A 23,944-nucleotide genomic window follows, 5' to 3' on the forward strand; every position below is an offset into this window, starting at 1 on the left:
ATATGTAATGTGAAGATGTCCAGTTTGTCAGTTGATGACATTGTTGCTTTCTTACAAGGAGGATAATTACCCTATCAGACTGGAATTGTTCCTTGCCACTTGGAAAAGGGGATAATGTCCTGATTATCTTGACTCTTAGATGAGGCTATAAACACTGCAACCAGGTTAGAATGTCTCTGCACATTTCTTGAGTTTAGAAAAAAAATGTGTAAAGCAAACACAAAACACCTCTGTAACTGATCTAAATCATATCAAACCATAAAGAAACTACCTCTGTAACTGATCTAAATTGTATCAAACCATAAAGAAATTACCTTGTAACTGATTTCAGCTGTATCAAATGATAAAGAAACTAACAGGTATTAAGCGTTTCCATATCAAATGTTGCAAATACAATGTTTGCATTTTGCACACATAGAAATCTAAATCTAAAGCGTTTATTCTTTTGCTAGCCTCATTTCAAACTTTCTTTTTTCATTCTCTTTCAGAAACTGACTTGACTAAACCACGTACATGCATATTAAGACCTGAGAAGAGGCTTTAGTGGCTTGGTTCCTTCCTCCTCATTCCGAGAAGACGAATGTGCTGTTAGTGGGAAACAACCACCCAAAGTGTGATGGGGGTCGGGAGCAGGGTAGGGGGAGTGGACACCTGAGACAGTGTTCAGGCTCATTTTTGAAACCTGCCATTGTGCAGATTTTATTTCCTGACTGATTTCCAATCAATTTGATTCCAAATCAATTTCCAAATTGATTTCCAATTCCCAGGTTGATGCTTCGTTCCTCCAATGATGTCTGTAGGGCCCAGTGAAAGATCATGCTTAGGTTGGGGCATTTTTTTAGGACATGTCAAGTTACTGCCATAGAGACACCCCTTTGATGCTGATAACAAGGAATGACATTTGCCAAAATGCCACAGATGATGCTGGCATTGTCAGAATGGGTACATTCACCACAGAGAGCCATAGGGACTTGTCAATGCACCCGTCAGCCTTTCAGCAGAGACATCATCAACCTTCTAGGAAGAATCCTCGACTCTGTTTTTTTTTTTTTTTTATAATGGGTCCAGAGCTCTGCCAGTTCTAGGCCCTCAGCACCCCAAACCCCTGCCCCAAATATGGACAGATGAGTGGGTCACAGGCAAATAAAGACCAAAAGGAGGAAGACAGCAGGGACCAATGCACTGCATGTCAGCACTGAATCCAGCATGGTTGGACACTGGACAGGGACCTGAGAAATAGGAGTCGTCCTTCTGAGACATCCAGGAAGGGGTGTCCCCCTATTTGTGACTTTCAAGAAACATTTTCTCTAGGTTTCCATTTATTGCTGCATCAAAGGTATTAAAATCTCTGGCTAAAAAGAAAAATACATATAGTCAAATCATACAGCTGCTGCAATTGTAAGAGAAAATTGTGGATAAAATAATGCAACCACTGGAGAATGTTTAAATGTTTATTTTCATGTTAAAAAGGATGAGTTACCCTGTGGTTAGAATATACCTTTATGCTGAAAAACAAAGTCACTTTATTTCCGAAATAGTTCTGGGGAAAAAAGAAAGAAAAAAAGGAAAAAGAAATCCAAAAGTAAGGAAGAGTAAGATCAAAATGTTCTGGCAGGTTCCATCCACAGTCCCAACAGAAGCCATGCCCTCTAAAGGCTGCACCTCTAATTCAGTGCATTTCACGATGTCGAGTTCTGATGTTTCCCACCACCAGTTTAGATATTTCTGAGCGGGATGTCTGTACATTTAAAAGCTACAGCTTTGCATGCTTTTATTTGAAAAGGTATTTATTCCAACACACCTTTCAGTGTTTCAGTATATTGCCTATATTACATACAAAAATATCTGCTATCCATATTTGAGCATAACTTTTCCACCACCCATACTGTTCCTTCACATGACAGGTGACACACGATACATTACACATAGTACAGTTTTGAGGGAGGAGATGGTTGCTGGGTTTATAGACCACCTATCTTGTCATTTGCAGAGACTAGAATGGAGATCCGAGGCTGTTTTTGAGTTGGTGAGAGTAGAAAGGTGATGGAAGGATTCAGACGGTACCACCCTCTGTGGTCAGTGGAGTTGGAATGAGTGGTCTTCCCTGACAGAAACTTTACTGTGATCCCCACGTCCCAACATTGGGAAAGACATTTTTCTAAAAGAGTGAGACGAGAAAGCTGATCAACATGCACGATTCCTAAAACTTAAAATTTCCCAGGTACAAAATCCTTCTTCTACAGATGTGGCAATGGGACAAAAGTTGATCCATTTTTTTCCTGCATTAATTTTTTATAAATAAAACACTCTCTGCCTACAGTCTAAGCACGATTACAGTCTGGGAATGCAGCCTGGCCAGTGTGCAACAGAAAACCACCAGGGGTCAATGATTCTCTCTTGGTTCATACGGAGTATTCTGAGGTCAGCTACCTTGTGTGTTCTTTGAGGAAAGTTTCCGGGGAAAACTTCCAGTGTCTTTTGTTTTCTCTCAAATGTAACACTGCAGGTTTAAACTCCAGTAATTTTGTGTGGCAGCTGCTCCTTGATAGCTGTGTGCTGGCCTGGAGACGGTAGTTTCACATCCTCCATGGTTGTAGGTCACCTGGTCCTCACGTGGCCTCTGAATTGCCCCTCATGTGATTCATGGAGCTCACGGCCTGCTGTCCCCATTAGAGGCTGCTGGTGTCTGTCTCAGGGGGAGCCTGGGCATCCCGTTTTTATGGGAGAGAAAGGGATTTGATCTACATCATTTGTTTCAGGTTTTTGACACCAATCCTTTGCATATCTCGGCAATAAAAACCTGGAAAATCCAGGCAAATGCATGCTTCCCCCCATCCCCTCAGAGAACCGTATTTCAAGACTTACTTAATTTACATCATTCCCCCCATTCTAGTTTAAATATTTTGGAAGTATAGTTCCTATTTGTTTTAAATTAACCAGGTTGGAAATCAAGCAGACATAGCACATGGATTCTAGTCAGTAGGAAGTATTTAGAACAGAAAGAGCTTCAGTGAAATTCTGTTCAGCTGAGTAGTTGTCCATGCCCAATCTGAGAACAACTGACAGTGTTGATTCCCACAAATAACTGAATTTCTGGCTCTTCACTATTCACACACACACACACACACACACACACACACGTGGGTATAAGTATGTATGTGTGAGTATAGGGAAGTGTGTGTTGTGTGGTAAAAGGGACCCTTCCCCCGAAACCTTCCATTTGACATTTATTTTGAGCTGGCTGAATCTCAACACAAGCCAGCAAAGGTGGTTTATGCAGCCTGCATCACTCTGGGGGACTCTCGCTTACGTAACCACAGGGGGCACCTTCAGGACCACGGTCAGCTCCCAGCCCTGTTGAAACCAAGTGAAAGTGAAAGTTGCTCAGTCGTGTCCGACTCTTTGCGACCTCACGGACTACAGTCCATGGAATTCTCCAGGCCAGAATACTGGAATATATATCCTTTCACTTCTCCAGGGGATCTTCCCAACCCAGGGATCAAACCCAGGTCTCCCTCATTGTAGGCAGACTCTTTACCAGCTGAGCTATAAACCAAGGGTTCCTTCTAATTCTCCCCAGTGTGTTCTTTGCATCACGTCAAGCACTCAGGCTATAGAAGGTGGCCTAACTAGTACGCTCCTGAATTAAGTCTCCTCATGACAATGGTAGGTTCCTCTTCCCCTGAATTCTTCCCATGGAAACTCTCATTTTACCAGTGGGAGCCAGCCTGCTGTGTGTGTGAGACTCACTCCCTGCATCAGTTGAGGTTCCTCAGTTTTAGAAGCAAAACCCCTATTATGTCTGGACTGTCAAAGGGAAAGAAAATTGAAAATATCTTTTAGGGGGGAGCAGGACTCATATGGACAGCTCTGCTTCCATTAGGATGTGAATTTCTCTCCAGCCCTACACAGTCGGTTTTGAGCAACCTCCCCACCAAGTCCTGTGAAAAGCAGAGGCAGCTTCCTTTGGCTACCAGAGCAGCTCTTCCTACAAGGTGTCAGCCATCTCTTTGCAAACTCCTTTGGGAGCCAATACCTGGGTCTCCTGACTTCATTTCCCAATCGAACTGGAAGATTTGGGCAACCTTACCAGCTTCAGTTCCTAATCCCCGTTTTAAACACAAGAGCAACTGAACACCAGCCCCTGGAGGTCAGGCAGTGCATCACTGGTAACTTAGGCATGGTTTATAAATGTACTGTAGTCCTGTGGGCAGGAGACACAGGGAGAACGCTATGTCTGCCATGTCGTGGCTGGAGGAGGCTAGTTGTCATGTTCCTGTCCATGGAACCCTATAAGAGAACCACTGAATCACACCCTCATAAACAGCCCAGTCATCAGCCATCGAAGAGTCAAGGAACTGTTTCAACACCTCCTGCAGGTCCTGGCCACTTTGGGTCTTTAAACTTCTACTTCTCTGAGATGCAAATGGTTCAAGAAAGCTTGGAATGAGGCATACTCATCCAGTGTCTGTTTTTCCAGCTATCACATCCTAATAGAATGTTGCCATAGTTTCCTAATCTGAACTTCTTGCTTTGCTTGAGACCAGGCATGCTGTTCTTTGAAAAACATTATTTATTTTAAAATTATGCAGGAATCATGCTTTTTTTCTTCTCTCTCTTGCTTGCCATTTCAATTTCCCAATAGCTATGGTTTTTCATCACAACTGCTTCTCAAGCTTCTGGAATAGTCATTTATTTTATGAATTTTTTGGGGAAAAAAAAAAACCATTGCTTTTCTTGATTAATGTACACCCTGTATAGGTTTTACCTCTGCCAGAGTCATGACTAGGGATATATATATATATATATATATATATGTTTATATATGAGCTTTTTTTTGTGGTGGGGTGGAAATCATTGAATGGGTAGATTTCTATGTATTACTAAGTTGAAACATCATTCCACTTACTGTTCTAATAAAGTTTGGCTCTGGTAAAAGAAAAGTTTCATCTGAAGGTACTTCCTATGCAATTTCCTTTCTGTGCGTATCATTTCTAGACCTTGATATCAGTTTGGATAACAAACAGTGTTGACCACAAAGCATTAGTATCAATACAACTATTTTGAGGACTGCTTTGCCCTCGGAAACGCACTCCAAGAAGGAGGTCCTCATGACTCCTGCAAGCAGAAGATAAAAGGTTCACAGTTCATAATTTTTCTCCAAAGTTTTTAAGCATCATGTAGAAAACTGTAAAGGAGATGGCCCCCCTCACAGTACATTAACATTTTAAGTAAAATCCCACGTCCCTATCTGAGACAACAAAGTTCAACCACAAAAAAGGAAAGACAGCATGAGGATTAGCTTCTTAGCTATTGCCCCTAAGTGATGAAGTGTGGAAAACTGGAAAGACCCTGAACTCCCGCACAGACACCCAGGAAATAACAGGACATGGCAAATCGTGGGGACTAAAACTCATATGTAAATCAAACAGATCTCAGAGAAAAGAATGGCATCTCTTGTCTTCATGTTTCAAAAAGAATTGCAGAGGTCAAAGGAACCAGGTGCGAGTGCAAAGATATATAAAAATAATGAGCAATGCTCGTAACAAATATGGGCGGCTACATTCAGCATCTTTCAGGTATGTCCAATCTCAGGCCAAGGGCAAGAAATGTCCACTGTGCTTTAAAAGGTCTAGGAGTAGAAAAATCAAACCCAAGTCTTTTCTAATTCCACACGGCTGTTTTGCCACGAGATGATTAACAATGTCTGTGGGGTCAGGTTTATTCTACTGGAACTGAGCTGGTACCAGGCAGCAGATAAAATCATTGTCTTAGAATTTCTCTAGGACCCACATGTGGCCGACTCAGAGACAGTGCCTAGCTTCAAACCCAGCTGCCTTTGCTCTCTCTGATACCTGCTTAGAAAGGGATCCCGCCAGACCGCCACAAATGAAGCTCTGTTAAATCATCCCCTATTGCTGATCAGACTCACGGCTCCACCATTCAAAAAACAGAAGGCATAAAGGTGAATACAAACATGAGAAAGGAGTTCACATCTGGTCCTGCAGCCTCTCCATGTAGTCTCTGAAGCCCTGGGACTCTCCCAGCCCCATGTCTGGGCAGACCCACTGGATGTTGTCATCACTGTCAAACAGGATGGAGTTGGTGTAGGGGCCGCCGTCCTCTGGGAGGATGGTGGTGTAGGAAGTAAACTTGACCCTCTTCCTCTTGGGGCCTGTGGAACTCAGAGGGTCATTTTTCATGTCTTTCTCATAGACATAGTCAGAAGGTCTGAGCAGCTGACTATGGAAAGTCTTCTGGGAACCGCCGTTCAGAAGGAAGTTCCTCTCCTCGAACTGCAGCCCCCTGTCAATCATGGTGGTGCACTCCTCCGACGGGAGGGTCACGTCCACCGGGTTCTCTAGAAGCTCCACATCGTTCCCCAGCCAGACCCAGTCATGGGAATGGGGGATGTTGCCTTGCTCGCTCACGGCAAATCTTTTGTGTCTGTATTTCCAAGCAAATGCCACACAGTTGATCAAGAAGACCAAGATGGCTAGGCAGAAGACGCAGAGCAGGGCGTACATGCCGATCTCCAAGTCAGTAAGCCCCCTGGAGGTCACCGTGAGGTCACTAGGATTATGGGGTTCCGGTGACTTCCCTTGAGCGGGGAAGCTTGTGAAGGCATCTGGACCACCGCTCTTGCGCGTCTTCTTGTCTTTTCCCTCCATGGGAGACTGTGGGGTTGTGCTTTTGTTGGTATTTTCCTCGTGGCCAACAGAGGCACCATGCTGGAACCACTCCTGAACCGCTCTCTCCTGGTTTCCCTCACGATCTATGGTGTTACTGAGGTGGTCTTTATATTCCCGGTTTATGCCCTCAATATCGTTGGTGCCTCCCTGGTGCTCATCAATACTGGGCTCAAATTTGACTTTGACGTTCCCTTTCCCCACAGCAAGAATGCTCTTCCTCTTGGTCTTCTGACAGGGCTCACTGATCATCATTTCCAGTTTAATCAAGGGCCCTTGCCCTTCCCCCTCCGCAACCACAACTGGCCATTTGGACTGAAGGCTTGCCTGGACAGACACCACCATTTCATCCAAAGATGAGACAGTAACTGAAAAATCCTTGGGATCGTAAATGTCTAAAGGTGTCACTGAACCATCGCTGAACAAAATCCAAGAACTGATGATGGCTTCCTAAGAGAAATGAAACCAGAGCATTATGTTATAATCGGGTTCCTTCAAAACCTGCAAATGTAAATATGATTTTCTATGTAATATTATTTAAACATACAAACTGAGAATTAATTTCTATGTTTTATTATTGTGAACAGCTCTTGGCTTGCCTTGAATTGGCATGAGCCATAAGCCACAGCCCTACTAATGTAAGAAATGGACAATATGCTTTAGCTAATGCATTAAAGTGTATTTTACAATAAGTCCCCTACATAGGAACTTCCAAGTTGCGAGCTTTCAAAGATGCAAACGTGTGCGCATGTCCAGTCACCCAAGTTAGCTCTTGTATCTGGCATATACGGTCACGTGCATGCACCCTCTGCAAGCGGCTGTGCTTCCGTGTACTTCACTGTATAGAGTACAGCGGCACAGCATCTTTATTTCAAGTCCAGGATGTCTGGAAGCAAGTGTAAAAGCGGCGACAGTGATGTAGCTGGTACTGTACTGTAGGATTAAAAATGTTTTCTTTACTTTTTGCTTGTTTTTTTTTTAATGTATTATTTGTGTGAAAAGTATTATAAAATGACTGCCTTACAGTACTATATAGCCGATTGTGCTAGCTGGGTACCTAGGCTAATTTTGTTAAACTTAGGAACAAACTGGACTTATGAACACACTCTCAGAATGGAACTGGTGCGTATGTACAGGACTTACTGTAATTTACCGCATGCCAGACAAAAGAATTTGACTTTGACCCTTCTAAAAACATTCTGAAAGATCAAACAATTTATCTGAATCAAATTCAGGTGCAACGAATTGGGCGCCTGCTCAAGAGAATATTGCTTTGAACTTTCCTTATTAGGAAGCCAATGCTGACAGAGCAAAACATGCCCTGGCTGGACATGCTTATGGAAGGATGCCTCCTGAGACCAGTTTGCTTGAAAGGCACAGTGCCCTGGTATCTTTATCAATGACACGTCAAAGTTTAAAGAGGGGGAGAGTGTGAAAGTTGGCAATCATTGTCAACAGTGGCAACTGGATGCCATGCTTATTCAAGTAGCTGAAATGAAATTTCCAAGTGTCAGTAGGCACCTGCTTGGGCAAAACTAAGAATATGGGAGCCTTTGGTCATGGTCTAGCAGCAGACTGTGTCTAAAACAGGTAAGGCTGCTCTAAAGCAAGAAGAACATACAAGGAAAATGGGTCTAAGACATTGAGTACTTTTCTCAGAGATAGGACAGATTGGATAAGAAATAGGAAGCAGCTTTAAGAATCACCAGTCCCAGTTATGAGTGCTCTATTTATCTCCTTTGCAAGATGTGACACAGAAAGAAGCGGTCCCAATCATCCAGCAACAAAAGGACTCTGGAATCTTACCTGCTGTGGGGCTTGAAGAACATCCTGGGCAGCTGCTGTTGAGACGATGGCTCTTTTGTCCAACCTGTGAGGCTGCAGGGAAAGAGACAAGCCGGCCACCAGCTGCACACCCAGGTCCACGATAGTGACCCGGTCATCCAGGACAGTCACGGTCTTTTCAGCCAGGATGGAGTCAGAGAGGGGCGACAGGACCTGTAGAGTCAGTGGGAAGCCTCAGTGTCTGCATTACACCATTCGAAACTCCTCAGCTGATGCTCCCACCAAAGTGTTCTCCTAGTTTCCTGTGACGTGACTGTATGTAGCGAAATTGTGTATGTGAGCAAGTCATGAATGTGTGCGTGCTAAGTCATGATCCTGTTCAATTACGCTTTCCAAGTGAAGGAGTTTTAAGCACAAATATCATCCCGGCCCACTTCTTTCCTTTGATTCATATCATGATAACAGTACTATATTTTTTTAAGCTTGATTTAATTTAGAGGCAATAACTAAAAATTGCCTACCTTGGTACTAGGCACCAAAGACTGACATTTTTCCAACAAATAATACTTAGTTGTGAAAATGGCAGAATTGCAGTAAAAGCTCTTTAAAAGGTTGGTGCTCAGCCATCTCTTCCTACTCGTACTCCTTCCAGTGAGCATTAGATGTTGACTATGGATCACTCACCCCTGGAGAAGGGAATGGCAACTCACTCCAGTATTCTTGCCTGGAGAATTCCATGGACAGAGGAGCCTGGTGGGCTACAGTGCATGGAGTCCCAAAGAGTCGGACACGACTGAGTGACTAACACACATACGCATGCACCAGTGATCACCAGTGTGTGGGCTGCCGCGTCATCACTGGATAAGCCAGGTGAGCAAAGTGGGAAGGAGAATCTTACTCTCCTAAGAAACCATTTTTCTTAATTTACCATCTAGCTTGCAAGCAGGTAGTGGTGGTGGTTTAGCCGCTAAGTCGTATCCAACTCTTGTGACCCCATGGACTGTAGCCCACCAGGCTCCTCTGTCCATGGGATTTCCCAGGTAAGAATACTGGAGTGGGTTGCCATTTCCTTCTCCAGGGGATCTTTCCAATCCAGGGACCAGACCCTAGTCTCCCCCATTGGCAGACAGATTCTTTACCACTGTGCCATCAGAGAAGCCCTCGCAATCAGGGGTGAATATCAAATGAAGAGTTATATCTAGTGGATAGAATTTCTAGACCTATCCCCCCAAAGACGTTCTGTCCAATCTCTCAAACCTGTGAATACGATGAGAAATCACCCTCCCAACTCTGTTATAGGATATGGCACAGTTGGCCTTAAAATAGGGAGACCATACTGGGTTAGCCAGGTGGGTCTCATGGAATCACACGAGCCTTTAAAATCAGAGCACTTTCTCCCTGACTGGTAGAAGAGAAAGTCAGATTCAAAGAGTGAGAATCTGGTGGTGGATCTGTTCCATAAGGAGGGATGCAGGTGACCTCTAGGAGAAGAGAATGACCTCTGGCTGAAAGTCCACAGGGAAGCAGAGTCCTCAGTCTTGCAACACTTCTTCAAAGACCCACATGAGCCCAGCCTGTGACTGCAGCCTTGCAGTACCCTGACTTGCTACCCCAAGCTCAACTGGACTCCCAACATTCAGAACTCTGAGTTAATAAATTAGCGGTGCTTCATGCTGGGATATGTTTGGCTGATTTGATACACAGCAACGAAAGAGTGATGCAGAATACAACACTGAATCCAGCTTTGTCAAAAATTGACTTGAGCAACACCCAAAAAATCTGACTTTGTGAACTATGAGCAGTAACTTTCTAATTTGTTATTAAAAAATATGCTGCATTCTTTCTGCAGAATGATCCTGTCCACTGGCTAGAAAATAGTCTTACTGTTACTATAGTAAAGTGGAGAGTGGTTTTTATTATTTTTAGTGCAATACATTTAAAAAAATTTTTTGTGTCCACTGTTCAAGGTAAAATAGAGCTAAATGGTTAATGCTCAAGTTGAGGAAAATAAAACTAGCTTTCATAGGTTCTACTGTCTTCTGTTAGTGACACATAAAAAATAAAGAATCACATTAGGGGAAAGATTGCTTAGACTGTGCGTTAAATTTAGCTTTGGTAAAAGGAATGAGATATTTTTTCTCAGCTCTCTAAAAGGCAAACATTTTTCTTTGATTATTCTTCAAGGTTTTTATTTGCTACTCTAGACAATAAGATTTGAAAATGACTTTGACCTTTGGAGGAAAATACAACATAATTTTATTATCATTACTTTATATCTTTCAATTGTTCTGTGAATTTTTGTGAATTCTATTGTCTTTTATAAAAGCATTCATTTAGTTAGTTAGTTGCATGGGGTCTTAGTTGCATCATGTGGGATCTTTCGTTGGGGCACACGGACTCTCCAGTTGTGGCTAGCGGACTCTGGAGCCCACAGGCTTAGTTGTTTCAATTCTACTGGAATTCCAGTTCCTTGTCCAGGGATTGAATCCATGTTTCTTGAACTGCAAGGTAGATTCTTAACCACTAACCGCTGGACTATCAGGGAAGCATCTTTTAAAAAAAACAGTAACACAAAATTTAATTTGAGTTTGAACTGTTAGAATTAACAAACCCTCTATCACTGCCCATAAGTCTTTGATGCACACACACACACGCTATCCTCCAGCATCTGCCTGGACACTTATCAACACAGACCAGGGTTGGGGCAGGTGGTGAGTGCTGGGTGCCTGTACCTGCACGGTGGTGATGCCCGGCTCCCGGCCCACCAGTGTCCTGCCATCCTGTATCTGAGCGATTCTCGGCTCTTCCACCTTCATGAAATCCATCACGAGGTCAGTGATGTCAAACTGCCAGTCAGGGCCCAGCATGTAGCTCAGCTGACCCGAGTCAGGGGACTCGGCCACGAACTGGGTGAGGACGCGCACGAGGGCGTGCTGGTACTGCAGCGAGCACCCTCTCCCCTTCTTCTCCTCATCCTCCTCGTCTTCGCTGTCTCGGGTGGGCCTGGGACACACACACACAGCAGAGCCAACGTTATCCTGGTGAAGAAGGGTCTCCCCTACCTCCTTGTCCAGATTCCCCATGACTGTGATGCTTCGTGTGAACTGGATTTCCTTCCTGCCAGAGTGCTCACCAGCGGTCACCCACCACCTGCTGCTTCTTTACTCCCAGACCCTGTGCAGTGGTCACTGAGCGTCACATGTGCTGCCACGGCCCTGCCTCACTCGCCCAGGGCTGGGGATCAGCCCCGCCCAGGCCCAGCTGCTAACAAAACTGAAACACGTCTGACACGCACATCCTGACTTCTCCTCCTTCCTCGGCACCCCGGCCCTTCCCCCTGTCCTGACACGAGTTCTCCTCCACTTGCCTGCCCATGACCTGCCCTGAGAAACCTTCTCTGGCTTCACTACTCCACAAACTTCCCCTCGAGATGAACCTGTCCGGCGTCCCTCATGAGAGGACCTGGCTTGGCGGCTGCTGACTGGTCTGCGGGGCCCTCGGTGGGCTGGGTCTTATGTCAGGGGAGGGAGGGGCAGAGGCTCATATGTCCTGAGTTGGAATACGTGCCGGGTCCTGCCTTACCTGCTCCTGTAAAGTGAATAAATGCTATCTCTAGAGTTCTGGCTGCTGCAGGGTGTATCACTTCACTGAATTCTTGGAACAACTCTATTCAGCCACTCTACTGTCATCTCCAACTTGTAGATGAAGAAACAGGAAGAGGGAACTTAAAAAAACCTGACCAAGGTCGCACGGCTATACACGGGAAAGTGAAAGTCGCTCAGCTGTGTCTGACTCTTTGCAACCCCTTGGGCTGGCTGTAGCCGGCCAGGCTCCTCTGTCCATGGAACTCTCCAGGCAAGAACACTGGGGTGGGTAGCCATTGCCTTCTCCAGGGGATCTTCCCAACCCAGGGATCGAGCCCAGGTCCTCCACATTATAGGTGGATTCTTTACGATCTGAGCCACCAGAGACACCCAAACGCGGAAAAGCCAGAGTGAAAACTTAGTGACCTTATTCCAGAGTTCACAGCTTAGCCACTGTACTGTGCTCCACTAAGGATGGTTGAATTTTCTAGTAGGAAACTGAGAATGGATAATGCAGGAAAGAACACTAGGGCAGCAGGAAATAGAGCTCTTGCCCAAATGCCAGGCCTTGTGCTGTGTGCTTCTTATGCGTTGCATCATTTTATTGAATCCTAGCAACTATTCTGTGAGGTAGATAATATGGCAGTAAACCCACTACATAAGAATGAGTTCCGTTCCAAGCGTGCATTCATTTAAGTGCAATTTGTTTGTAAGTCCAACTATGATAGCCTAGGTACGCAACTAACACAATGGGCTTTAGAGTAGCTTGCTGTAATAGGTTTATAACACTTTTCATGCAAATAATTCATAAAAACAAACAGAAAATAAAGAAAGTATTTTTAATCTTGCAGCACAGGACCTTGAAAAGTACAGTAGTGCAGTACAACAGCTGGCACTCCTTAACAATATCAGCTACGTCACCCCTGCTTTTATGCTCACTTCCGGACATCCTGGGCTTGAAACAAAGACCCTGTACTACTGTACTCTGTACAGTACACAAAAGCACAGCCATTCGTAGGAGATGTGCCCGTGTGACAGCACATGCCGGACACGTGAACTAGTTTATGGGACGGGACTATGCGAACGTGCATTGGCATCTGTGAAAGTTCACAACACGAGGGTTTGTATGTAGAGGGCTGACTATATTATCCCTATTACAATTTCCACCTGTCAGAGTAAGGACCCAAGTCAGATCCATCTTAACTCTGTTCCCATTAGTGCCCACTGTAGATGCAGTTTTGCTGGAGGCTCAGTCCCTGAGGACGTTTTGCCTCAGAGCTGAGCCCCAGGAGCCTCAGATCCACAGCCCCCTCTGAGGGTCACCCCCTCACCCTTAGTTCCTCACCTTCGATTGGAGGCCACTGGGATCCTCCATCCTTTGATCTGGCTCAGCTCCGTGTCCGAGATCTCAACCTGCAGGGGGAGTCTGGGCACCCACACCGTGACCTCTAACTGGGAGGTGAAGTGCTGGTGGGTGAAGTTCACGATCGTGTCCACTTTGCTCTTCATCTCCTTCCCATTCACAAAAATTGAATTACAGCCGTTGGAGACCTTGGGGGAGGGGACAGAATCGCCAGATGCATCAGCAGAAAAAGCACATGTGCAACCTGACAGTAAAAGCTCATGAACCGCAACAGCTCTGATCTGTGCGGCCCCAAGACAACCAGGAGAATGTGGCTTGAACAAAAGGTAATTTGTAGGCACTAATTGGTGACAATACTGACAAATGGACTCCAGGAAAACCATTCTGTATTACAAACTACTGACAGTAAAACCATAAACATAATTTAATGGCGTTCCATAACCTTTGTTGCCTTTTCTGTGTGTTTTTTTCCTTTTCCTCACCTCTTTTTATGTACTCAAACCACCACTAATCAAACCCCAGGTGCAGCATAAGTGCTGTATCTGAAGATGTTTAAAAGGTATCCATATGTTACTAAAACAACACTTCATTTGAGCCGTAAAAGGGATTTTTTTTTCTGAGAAAAACCAAGAGAGCTTTGCACTAGATTAAGACCCTTGCAGAAATACACTCATGAAATGCATCAGAAATATGGATACAACTATTTTTGCCCCATTACATTTTGCATTAATTTTACAGGATGGAGATGAGGATGTGGCATTCTGCTATGGACTTCTGACTCAGCACGTGGGGCAGGCACCCTTTTAACACGATGCATTCGCAGGTTAGGTATCAGACAACGTAAGCCCCTGCGGCACTTCACATCTTCCAGAGAAGCAAGGAAAATGTTGATGGCTTTCTCGCCTAGACCATCAGAAGAATGAATGTCTTTTACATATCTGGATGGGGAGGGGGAGATCATCACTTTATGGGCAGAAGACACAAAAGCCACAATCAGTTTAGCACAGAATCACACAACTGCTGGGGCCTGCAACCTTCATTTTACAGATGAACCCGAGGCCAGCCATGTGATGCGTCGCTGGCTCAAGGTCACACACTACTTTTAGGGATACTGGCCTGCTGGCAGTGGTCCCCAGCTCACCTGGAGTGCCCCCAAGAGGCCTGTTTCCCAAGCCACAAGTGAAGGCTCACTCATGACCTTCTTTTCCTCACCTGAATCAGTACCTGCGGCCCAGCCTCCCTTCCCAGCCCCAGGGCACAGGTCCAGCTGCTTCCTCCATGTGACCAGGTGAACGGCCCAGAGCAATGCCATCAGTGTCAAGGTGCAAACTCTAAGAGCAAACCTCCATGTTGTTTGGGATGAATTATCACCACCTGTCCTCTCCCCCTAGAAAAAGGACATCAATGTGTATTTGCTTCCACAAGAAGGAAAAGATGAGCTTGGTTCACAGTGGAGTGAAATCAAAGACTGAGGAGACAATAACGAAAATGATGCTTACGTTCTTACATCAGAATCACAGACACAGGCCCCTGTCATTGCCACCTCACCATGTCACTGATATCTCTGGGAATCTTTAAGCAGAATTAAGCAAGGCCAGTAATAGGAAGATGGGATGAAGCCACAGCGACACTAACCTGACAACTGTGGGTTACAAAGCAATAAACAGGGGTACTGATGGGTAACTGCGCATCAGGCTGAGTTCATTCGGGGAGCGCTTTCCCACCCTCTCAGAGCTTAGCCCTCCAGAGTCCCCTGACCCCAGGCTCCACTACTCTGAGCAGCAAAAATTCTGCCCCCAGATGGCAGTGGAAAGTGGCAGTTAATGTGTCTCTCCCCCTGAAATTCCAGTGGGAGTCGGAAGAGACATTTCCATCACTCTTCAAAGTGTAAAAGAATCCACTTCGCCTATCTCTCTCTGTCTGCTTTACTTCCTAAAGGAGAGAACAAAAATGATGAACCAAGCAAATCAGCTGTCTTTTAAGGCATGTTTGTGGGACGTAAATCTGTATTGTTTTGCCCAGGACTGTAAAGCGAGCAACCAGAGTTAAGATTTTCAATTAAAGCAGAAAAACGAGTGGAGAGCTGTGTTTTTGTTTTAAAATCCTGTGAGGCCGACAGAATGCTGAGCCAACTACCCTTCCTTGGGTGGCAGGCCTGTTTTAGAGAAACTTCTGCCTTCCCTCCAGAGCACTGCAGTGGGAGACATGCGATAAGACCCCTAAACATCCCTGGATTCAGTGGCAATAGCAGACCTATCAAGAGAACAGCGTTCCTCACTGACAAGAATGCTGCGATGGATGCGTTAAGGTTCTGCCCTCACCTTTTCCCAGCTCACGTGGTCCTCACCCATTGCTAGAACTTTCCCCAACCTCCCTCCCTCCAGTAGAGACCTCAACTCTCCTGAATCTGCAGGATTATTATAACCTATGTGAGATGCACGTATGTGTGTGTTTCCTCTAGAAGGAATGGTTTAGTATTTGTTATTTCAGTGTTTGCAGGGACTTTATAGGACATAACTAGTGTAAATAATGAGAATCGATTGCAGTAGGGATCTCTTATGGGTACAGGAACTCACTGGCTGTGAGGTTCTTCCTCTTCTCTGGAAGCATTAATCCCCACAATAATTGCGTGTGGCAGGCACCATGACCTTCATTGGACCGAGACTGAATCCAGTGTCAAGAAAGGGAACATCACTTCCCAGGGCTTTGCCTATGTGTGTAACGATGCCAGCCAGCCCTCAGGACTGCTGACACCTGCTCTTTCCTCTGCCTGCTCATGCCAGTTCCCTCTAGAGACTTCCCTCGCTACACAGGACAAAGTCCAAAATCTTGATTACAGCTTACAAGACCTAAGGACACGGTACTGCCAGCTTCTCCAGGCTCCCTTTGCATTCCTCTCCCTGCCCCTGCACAGGCTCTTCCCTCGTGGGTCACAGGTCTTCTCTCCCTGGAGCTCTCCTGAACTTATCCCCAACTGAACACCTTGCCACCACCTTCCCATGACTGAATGACTAAGATCTGTTTGTCATTCACGTCTGAGGCAGACAGAACTACTGTCTTGGGCCATCCAGTCCCACACCAGCACCCCTGCCCCATTACACACACACACACACACACACACACACACACACACACACACACACAAACCCCTTCCTCTTTTCTGTCCAGCCAATCATAAGAACAGGGCTTCCTTGGTGGCTCAGCGGTAAAGAACCCACGTGACAAAGCAGGAGACACAACAGGAGATGTGGGTTCCATCCTTGGGTCAGGAAGATCTCCTGGAAAAGGAAATGGCAACCCATTCCAGTGTTCTTGCCTGAAAAATCCCGGGACAGAGGAGCCCGGCAAGCTACAGCCCATGGGGTCGCACAGAGTCAAACGCGACTGAGCAACGGAGTACCACACTATGTTAGTTACTCTGGATTGCTCTGTGTTGTCTTTTATAATTTACTTTTCAATATTTATCACTCTCTGAATGCTCCTGGCTATTTTTTACTTGTTTCTTTTCCCTGCTCTCCACCTGAAAGTAACCTGCTTGAGGCCATGGGCCTGTCTCCTCTCATCTGCTGTGTCTCTACTTCTAGCACAGAGATGACAGATAGCAAGTGTTCAATAACTAGATGTTCAATGTGACTATGTCACCAGTTTCCTCTGGGTCCCATTCATTCCTCTGCTCCATGAGTAGCCTGAATCTGGATAAGAAGGGGGACGAGGTGATGTACACCAGGTTATCACATTAAGGATATCATGAGAGGAGGCAGACAAGTAGAAGAAACCTAGTCCAAATACTCAGGGAGTTGAGGTAAAAAAATCTGATAAATTTGGATTTCCAGCGATGAGTTTGGCCTTTGGGCTAGGAACTGAAAGGGAGATTTCTGTGTCATGTCACATTGTAGAGGCATGTGTATTGGGGAAGCAGACAGACAGACGGACACTGCAAGGTAAGGATCAGAGTCAGGTTCCTACCACTCACCGTAAGGATACCCCCAGGGCTCTCTGAGGCCCTGAAGCCACACCAAATGCTGTGTATTCTAATGTAAGAAGAGCTGGGGACGGAAATGTGAAGACGGAAATTGACGGCTCGTGCCACGTTAATCTGTGAGCATGGGCCAGATGGCTTGTCAATGTCATCGCAGGAAGGCTGCCTCTAGAGGTTCACCGCTCTACTGTCAAATCACACTTCTGCAGTTACAGTACTTTAGAGTAATAGGGGCAAACACGGTGTAAATAGTTTTCCTTTGGGTATCTTGTAAGATCCATCATTGGTTTCGTTTTCTATTTAGAAAAGAAGCAAGAACTGAGTCTGTGTATCAGCACCCTCCCTCTGAGTCTGCCACACTGTTGACGTATCTGCGTCTACACCACAGAGACTATAGGGCTTCCCTCCTGACCTCTCCCCCGACCTGCAGAAATGAGTTAGAAAGAAAAAAAAGTCACACAGTCAAGAGTAATGGCTGCCGTCTACTTCCTTGACAACTTGGCAACAGCAGTTTAAGAAGCGTAAACGGTGTTTGTTTAAGCTGAATAAAATTAAAGGGTGCCTTCTGCAGTGCTGTTTATAATGAAAATAAAAAATATTCTGTATGAAATGCCTAGTTCAATAAATAACAGTGCACACAAATGAAACGTGGAATCATACAATAAATTTAAATAAAATTTAAGGAAAGGGAAATATAATCAGGAAATAATATTTAGTGAAAAATGATGGAGTTAAAATTATATGGACACACTCATTCTAATTTTATAAATATATGTTATGTGTGAGCATTACTGAAGAATAAAAAGATCTGAGTAATGGAGGGAAAGCTATATAATAAAAGAATATGTTTCACAAATCATAATAAATGCTGAATTCCATATGAAGATAGGAAAAAAGGAAGCATGTAAAGAAAAAAACATCTTTCAATTCAACTGTCATCAATTTAAACATTCTGTATTTATTACCAAGTTGAGCAAGTGCATTATGAAACCCACAGGAGCAGCGGGTACTCAAAAAATATTTATTTGACCTTGAGGGTTTACGTCTTCAAGAAATACAAAAAAAAGAAAACCAATAGCTATCATGTATTGAGTGCTTACTATCATCATGCATTTTTTTTTTTTTAGAACTTTACATAGGATGATAGCCATTGATTCCTCTGAATACCCTGTTCATGAAGTGTTTTGTCCCTACATTACAGATGGGGAAAGTAAGGCCCAGGACAGGCACCTCCTGCAGGGATCGCAGCTGGTGATGGGGCAGAGGTCCTCTGAATGGGGGCACAGGGCTCCTTACAGTGTGTGTTACCCTCATCATACAGCCCATAGAAGGAGGGCCTGACTGGGAAAGACGAGACGTCAGTACACACACTGGGACTTTTTTTATGACCCTCACTGAGGTGTAATTTAAGTTCAATGCACAGTATCCATTTGGAGGGTACAGCTGGATGAGTTGGGTGGTGCGTGCACCATGAAACCACTGCCACACTCAACCACAGAATACTTCCACCATCCCCAAAGATCCCTCATGCCCCTTTTGAGCCCATCACTCCCTCCACGCTGGCCCCAAGCCACCAGTGATGTGTCATTAAGCAGGAGGTATGGATTAGTTCCGGAGAAGGCAATGGCAACCCACTCCAGTACTCTTGCTTGGAAAATCCCATGGACGGAGGAGCCTGGTAGGCTGTAGTCCATGGGGTCGCTAAGAGTCGGACACGGCTGAGCGACTTCACTTTCACTTTTCACTTTCATGCATTGGAGAAGGAAATGGCAACCCACTCCAGTGTTCTTGCCTGGAGAATCCCAAGGATGGGGGAGCCTTGTGGGCTGCCGTCTATGGGGTCGCACAGGGTCGAACATGACTGAAGTGACTTAGCAGCAGCAGCAACAGCATGGATTAGTTCAGACTAGCTTGATAGTTAGTGCTCAAGTCCGGGGTGAGGGAGGTGCAAACAGCAGTTCGGTGCCTCAGACTGAAGGCCAGTAACTTGGGTCCTCATCCAACTCTTCCCCTCATGACACTGAATAAGTCACTTTCCATCTCCAGGCTCGGATGCCCCATTCGTAAACTCGAGGGTACCTGAAATTTCCAGCTCGTACACCCTCCCATCCTATCAATGGAGGATGGAGAGAGCAAGCTTGGAGACCCAGTGTAGTCTGACATAGCTTTTTTCTGTCACAGACCTCTAATCTGTAAAATAAGGATAAATCATTCATTCCTTTGATAAATATGTATTTAATGTCAGTGAAGACCCAGGAACTGTCCTAGGTGCTGAGGATAGAGTGATAAAAATAGTCCTTACTCTTTTTTTTATTTATTTATTTTTATTTATTTATTTATTTTTTTACAGTCCCTACTCTTACGGAGCTGACCATCCAGTGGAGGAGACAGACAAACTTGACACACATAGATATAAATGCAATACTAGAGATCTCTTCAAGAAAACTGGAGATACCAAGGGAACATTTGGTGCAAATATGGGCACAATAAAGGACAGAAAAAGCAAGGACCTAACAGAAATGGAAGAGATTAAGGAGAGGTGTCAAGAATAAACAGAACTGTACAGTAAAGGTCTTAATGATCCAGATAACCACGACGGTGTGACCACTCACCTAGAGCCAGACATCCTGGAGAGTGAAGTCAAGTGGGCCTTAGGAAGCATTACTATGAGCAAAGCTAGTGGAGGTGATGGGATTCCAGCTGAGCTATTTCAAATCCTAAAAGATGATGCTCTTAAAGTGCTGCACTCACTATGCCGGCAAATTTGGAAAACTCAGCAGTGGCCACAGGACTGGAAAACGTCAGTTTTCATTTCAATCCCCAAAAAAGGTAATGCCAAAGAATGTTCAAATTATCATACAGTTGCACTCTTTTCACATGCTAGCAAGATTATGCTCAAAATCAGATAGCAAGATGGGCTTAAAAGGAAAATCAAACACGATAAGAAAACAGAGATGACAGGACTTCCTGGCAGTCCAAGAGCTAAGACTCATTGCCACAAGGCAGGGGCCTGGGTTTGATCCCTGGACAGGGAACTAGATACGACATGCCACAACTAAAGGTTCTGCATGCTGCAATGAAGGTCGAAGATCCAATATCCGCAGCTAAGACCTGGCACAGCCAAAAAAATAACTAAATAAACATAAATATTAAAAAAAGAAAAACAGTGATGACAGCCCAGTTAGAATTTTCTGCTCTGTTCCATACCATCCCATTCTATTTCACTCCACCTTGCCCTGTGCCATTTCATTCCAGTCCATTCTATTCCTTCACTTTTCATAAAATGCTGGTGGGATCCCATAAAAATTGGCCCTTAATCTGAAAAAAATCCTGCACTTGGGTACTGTGGGAAAGTGATCCTCTACCCATTTTACAGATGAGGAGACTAAACCTCCGTTAGGTCATCTAGCCAGTAATGGAGGGCCAGGGTCCCAAGCGACATGTTCTGACCTGACACTGTCCTTTTCTTTTGGTCAAATAGCTCCTGTAGTAACCATTGATCCCCTCTCTATATTCAGTTCATTCTTAGCTTTCACTTAAAGAATTACTTATAAAATCAAGAATAAGGAGCCTGGCTTATCCTCTGCTTGATAAAAATCAAAATCAAAATCATGTCAGCCACATTCCAGTTTCAGTTCAGAGATGTAGTCAGCTGAAAAGAGTACTTCTCCCAGTTACCAAACTGCAAATTTAAAACTTTTCTTGGCACTTCCCTGGCCGTTGGTGGTTAAAACTGTGCCTTCCAATGCAGGTGGTACGGGTTCCATCTCTGGTCAGGGAGCTAAGACTCTACTTGCCTCTGGGCCAAAAAACTAGAACACAAAACAGAAACAGTATTGCAACAAATTCAATAAAGACTTTAAAAATGGTCCTCATCCAAAAAAAAAAAAGTGTATAAAAAATAAAAACTTTTCTCAAACACATCAGAGAACTGCTGATGCAGGGCTACAAACTAACCTGTAATCTAGAGAAAGACACGTGCCCACGGGGAGAAAGAGAAATGAAGTGTTTGCTTCCCCAGGGCAGACTCTGCTAGATGTCATATAAGCTAGAAAAAAGAATCCAAGTGACAAATTGTACTGACTTAAGAAAGGCCCGGTAGGGCCTCGTGTGAGAGGTTTGAGCTTTTATAGCCTGTAAACACATGGGAGCTTGTACCCACTGGCTTGCTCTGAATTCCATCAGCTACTTAGGGAAGAGCCAGCAGTGGCCCCGGGGCATCTCTTGTGTCTTTGGCTCAGGAGGGGAACAGCAGCCCCAGCGGAAACTTTACACACCCCCATATCCTCTGTTTCCTCTAAGGCAAAAGTCTCAGTCTTCAAGCCAAAGTGTAATAAAAACTGCCATTCAGAGCCCTTAAGGGATTCTGTTGTATCTAAAGTAATCAGTTTGAGTTAAATTTAAGCTGCTTTATTAAAAAGAGGCCTGCATCATGACTCTTGCAAAGAGCTATGTGCTTGTGATGACTAAGTTACCTCATTAAAGTTTATCCAGTAAGATTTATACAATAAGATGCTCTAGAATGGGGAATTCCCTCGCAGTCCAATGGTCGAAACTCCATGCTCTCATTGCTGAGGGCCCAGGTTCAATCCCTGGCTGGGGAACTTCATGCTTGTGCTCAGCTGTGTCCAACTCTTTGTGACCCCATGGGTTGTAACCCACCGGGCTCGTCTGTCCATGGAAATTTCCAGGGAAGATACTGGAGTGGGTTGCCATTTCCTTCTCAAGGAGATCTTCCCGACCCAGGGACCAAATCTGTTATGTCTCCTGCATTGGCAGGCGGGTTCTTAACGACTAGTGCCACCAAGGAACTAAGATCCCACAGTGCAACCATTAAAAGAAAAAAAAAGACAAACTTTTTTTTTTTCCAGAAAGAAAAAAGCTCCAGGATGGGGTTTGCAGCCTTTGGGATCTAATGCCTGATGATCTGGGGTGGAGCTGGTGAAGTGAGAATAGAAATAAAGTGCACAATAAACGTACTGTGCTTGAATCACCCTGAAACCATCTCTCCCCAGCCCCTCAGTTCCGTTCAGTCGCTCAGTCATGTGCGACTCTTTGCAACCCCATGGACTGTAACACGCCAGGCCTCCCTGTCCATCACCAACTCCCGGAGTTTACTCAGACTCATGTCCATTGAGTCGGTGATGCCATCCAACCATCTCATCCTCTGTAGTTTCTTTCTCCTCCTGCCTTCAATCCTTCCCCCACCCCCTAGTCTGTGGAAAAATTGTCTTCCACAAAACTGGTCCCTGGTGCCAAAAATGCTGGGGACTGCTGCTCTAGGACATAACAGTGCTCCTGTCCCCAGGGCTTTCCCAGGCTATGCCAGACTTTCTTTGGTCAGAGGCATCCACTTCTCTGAATCATAACTGTCTATCCCGTCCCTTCAGTAAGTAAACATACCATCTTGATCATCTTTTTTTCCCCCTAGAACTTTACTGACTTGGGCTTAATAGCACTGTGTGACTCTGAACAGGTAACTTGATCTGAGTTTCTGCTCCTTCCTCTGTTTTATCAATTGGCCTTCACCTGGCTCTAATAGAGCATTTGCCTATAAAATACCTCATTCTTTTCTTAATGACTCACACAAGTGGCAGTTGGGTTTTAACGTTAACTGAAGCAAAATTGCAACTAACCAGTATTACACAATAAAATCCCTATTTTCATTCACTAGGCACAGAAGTTATGATTTTTAATATAAAGAATATGCACAGTAACATGTATGCATATGAGATACACACACACGTGTGTGTATATATAGCATATAATTGCACAGATGGGCAGTATATGCATATTTAACGCTCTGCCCAGAACCCCTGAGCAATTTATAGTGTGCTGGTTCTCTCTGTGGACTATTACCACCTTCACTGTTTGTAAATGTGTCTCCCAGTTCTTACAACATTTTATCGGCCAAGGGTTTCTTGGTGGCCATAATTCAGTCTCTAATGTCTTCCTGAAGGCCAGAGGTCAGTGACACCATCACCACTGATTTGCTTAGCCACCAGAGGAAGGCATCACACATCTCTGGAAGATGTGGAGACCCTTACCATTGTGCTTGTGTGCCCCGCAGGTTATGCCAGTATATACTGCTGAATACATGACCAGGCAGAGTAACGAAGGTAATCAGATTAAAAGATGCACAATTTCTACCCATATATGTGTATATGGATATATGTGAAGGTAAGCACACGATGTTATCTGGGGCCAAATGCATATAATTGTGGGGCTCTCCCCAGTGGCTCAGATGATGAAGAATCTGCCTGCGATGCATGAGACCCTGGTTCAATCCCTGGGTCGGGAAGATCCCCTGGAGAAAGGAATGGCAACCCACTCCAGTATGCTTGCCTGGAGAATTCCAACATGAAATCGAATTCTCTGGAGCTAAACTATTCATGTGCTACAGCTCCATGGCCTTTGGGCCCATTGTACAATCATGAACACAAATCCAAACATCAGAACTGGAATTCCCTGATGGTCAGGTGGTTAGGACTCTCTGCTTTCACTGCCCAGGGGCCTGGGTTCAATCCCAGGGTGGGGAACTGAG

At 44.8% G+C, this 23,944-nt stretch overlaps 1 protein-coding gene across 1 annotated transcript in view; it reads right to left on the reverse strand.

Moving 5' to 3' along the window:
• Positions 1-1,437: 1,437 nt before the first annotated feature.
• The window catches only part of TMEM132B (transmembrane protein 132B), a 403,125-nt gene continuing 380,618 nt past the window's right edge, over positions 1,438-23,944 (reverse strand). The window contains 4 exon segments of the mRNA XM_027980250.3: positions 1,438-7,139; positions 8,496-8,687; positions 11,207-11,477; positions 13,404-13,609. Of these exon segments, the coding sequence (XP_027836051.2) occupies positions 5,991-7,139; positions 8,496-8,687; positions 11,207-11,477; positions 13,404-13,609 (1,818 nt within the window). The 3' untranslated portion in view covers positions 1,438-5,990.

This window comes from Ovis aries, chromosome 17 (genome assembly GCF_016772045.2).
Source record: "Ovis aries strain OAR_USU_Benz2616 breed Rambouillet chromosome 17, ARS-UI_Ramb_v3.0, whole genome shotgun sequence".
Taxonomy (NCBI): domain Eukaryota; kingdom Metazoa; phylum Chordata; class Mammalia; order Artiodactyla; family Bovidae; genus Ovis; species Ovis aries.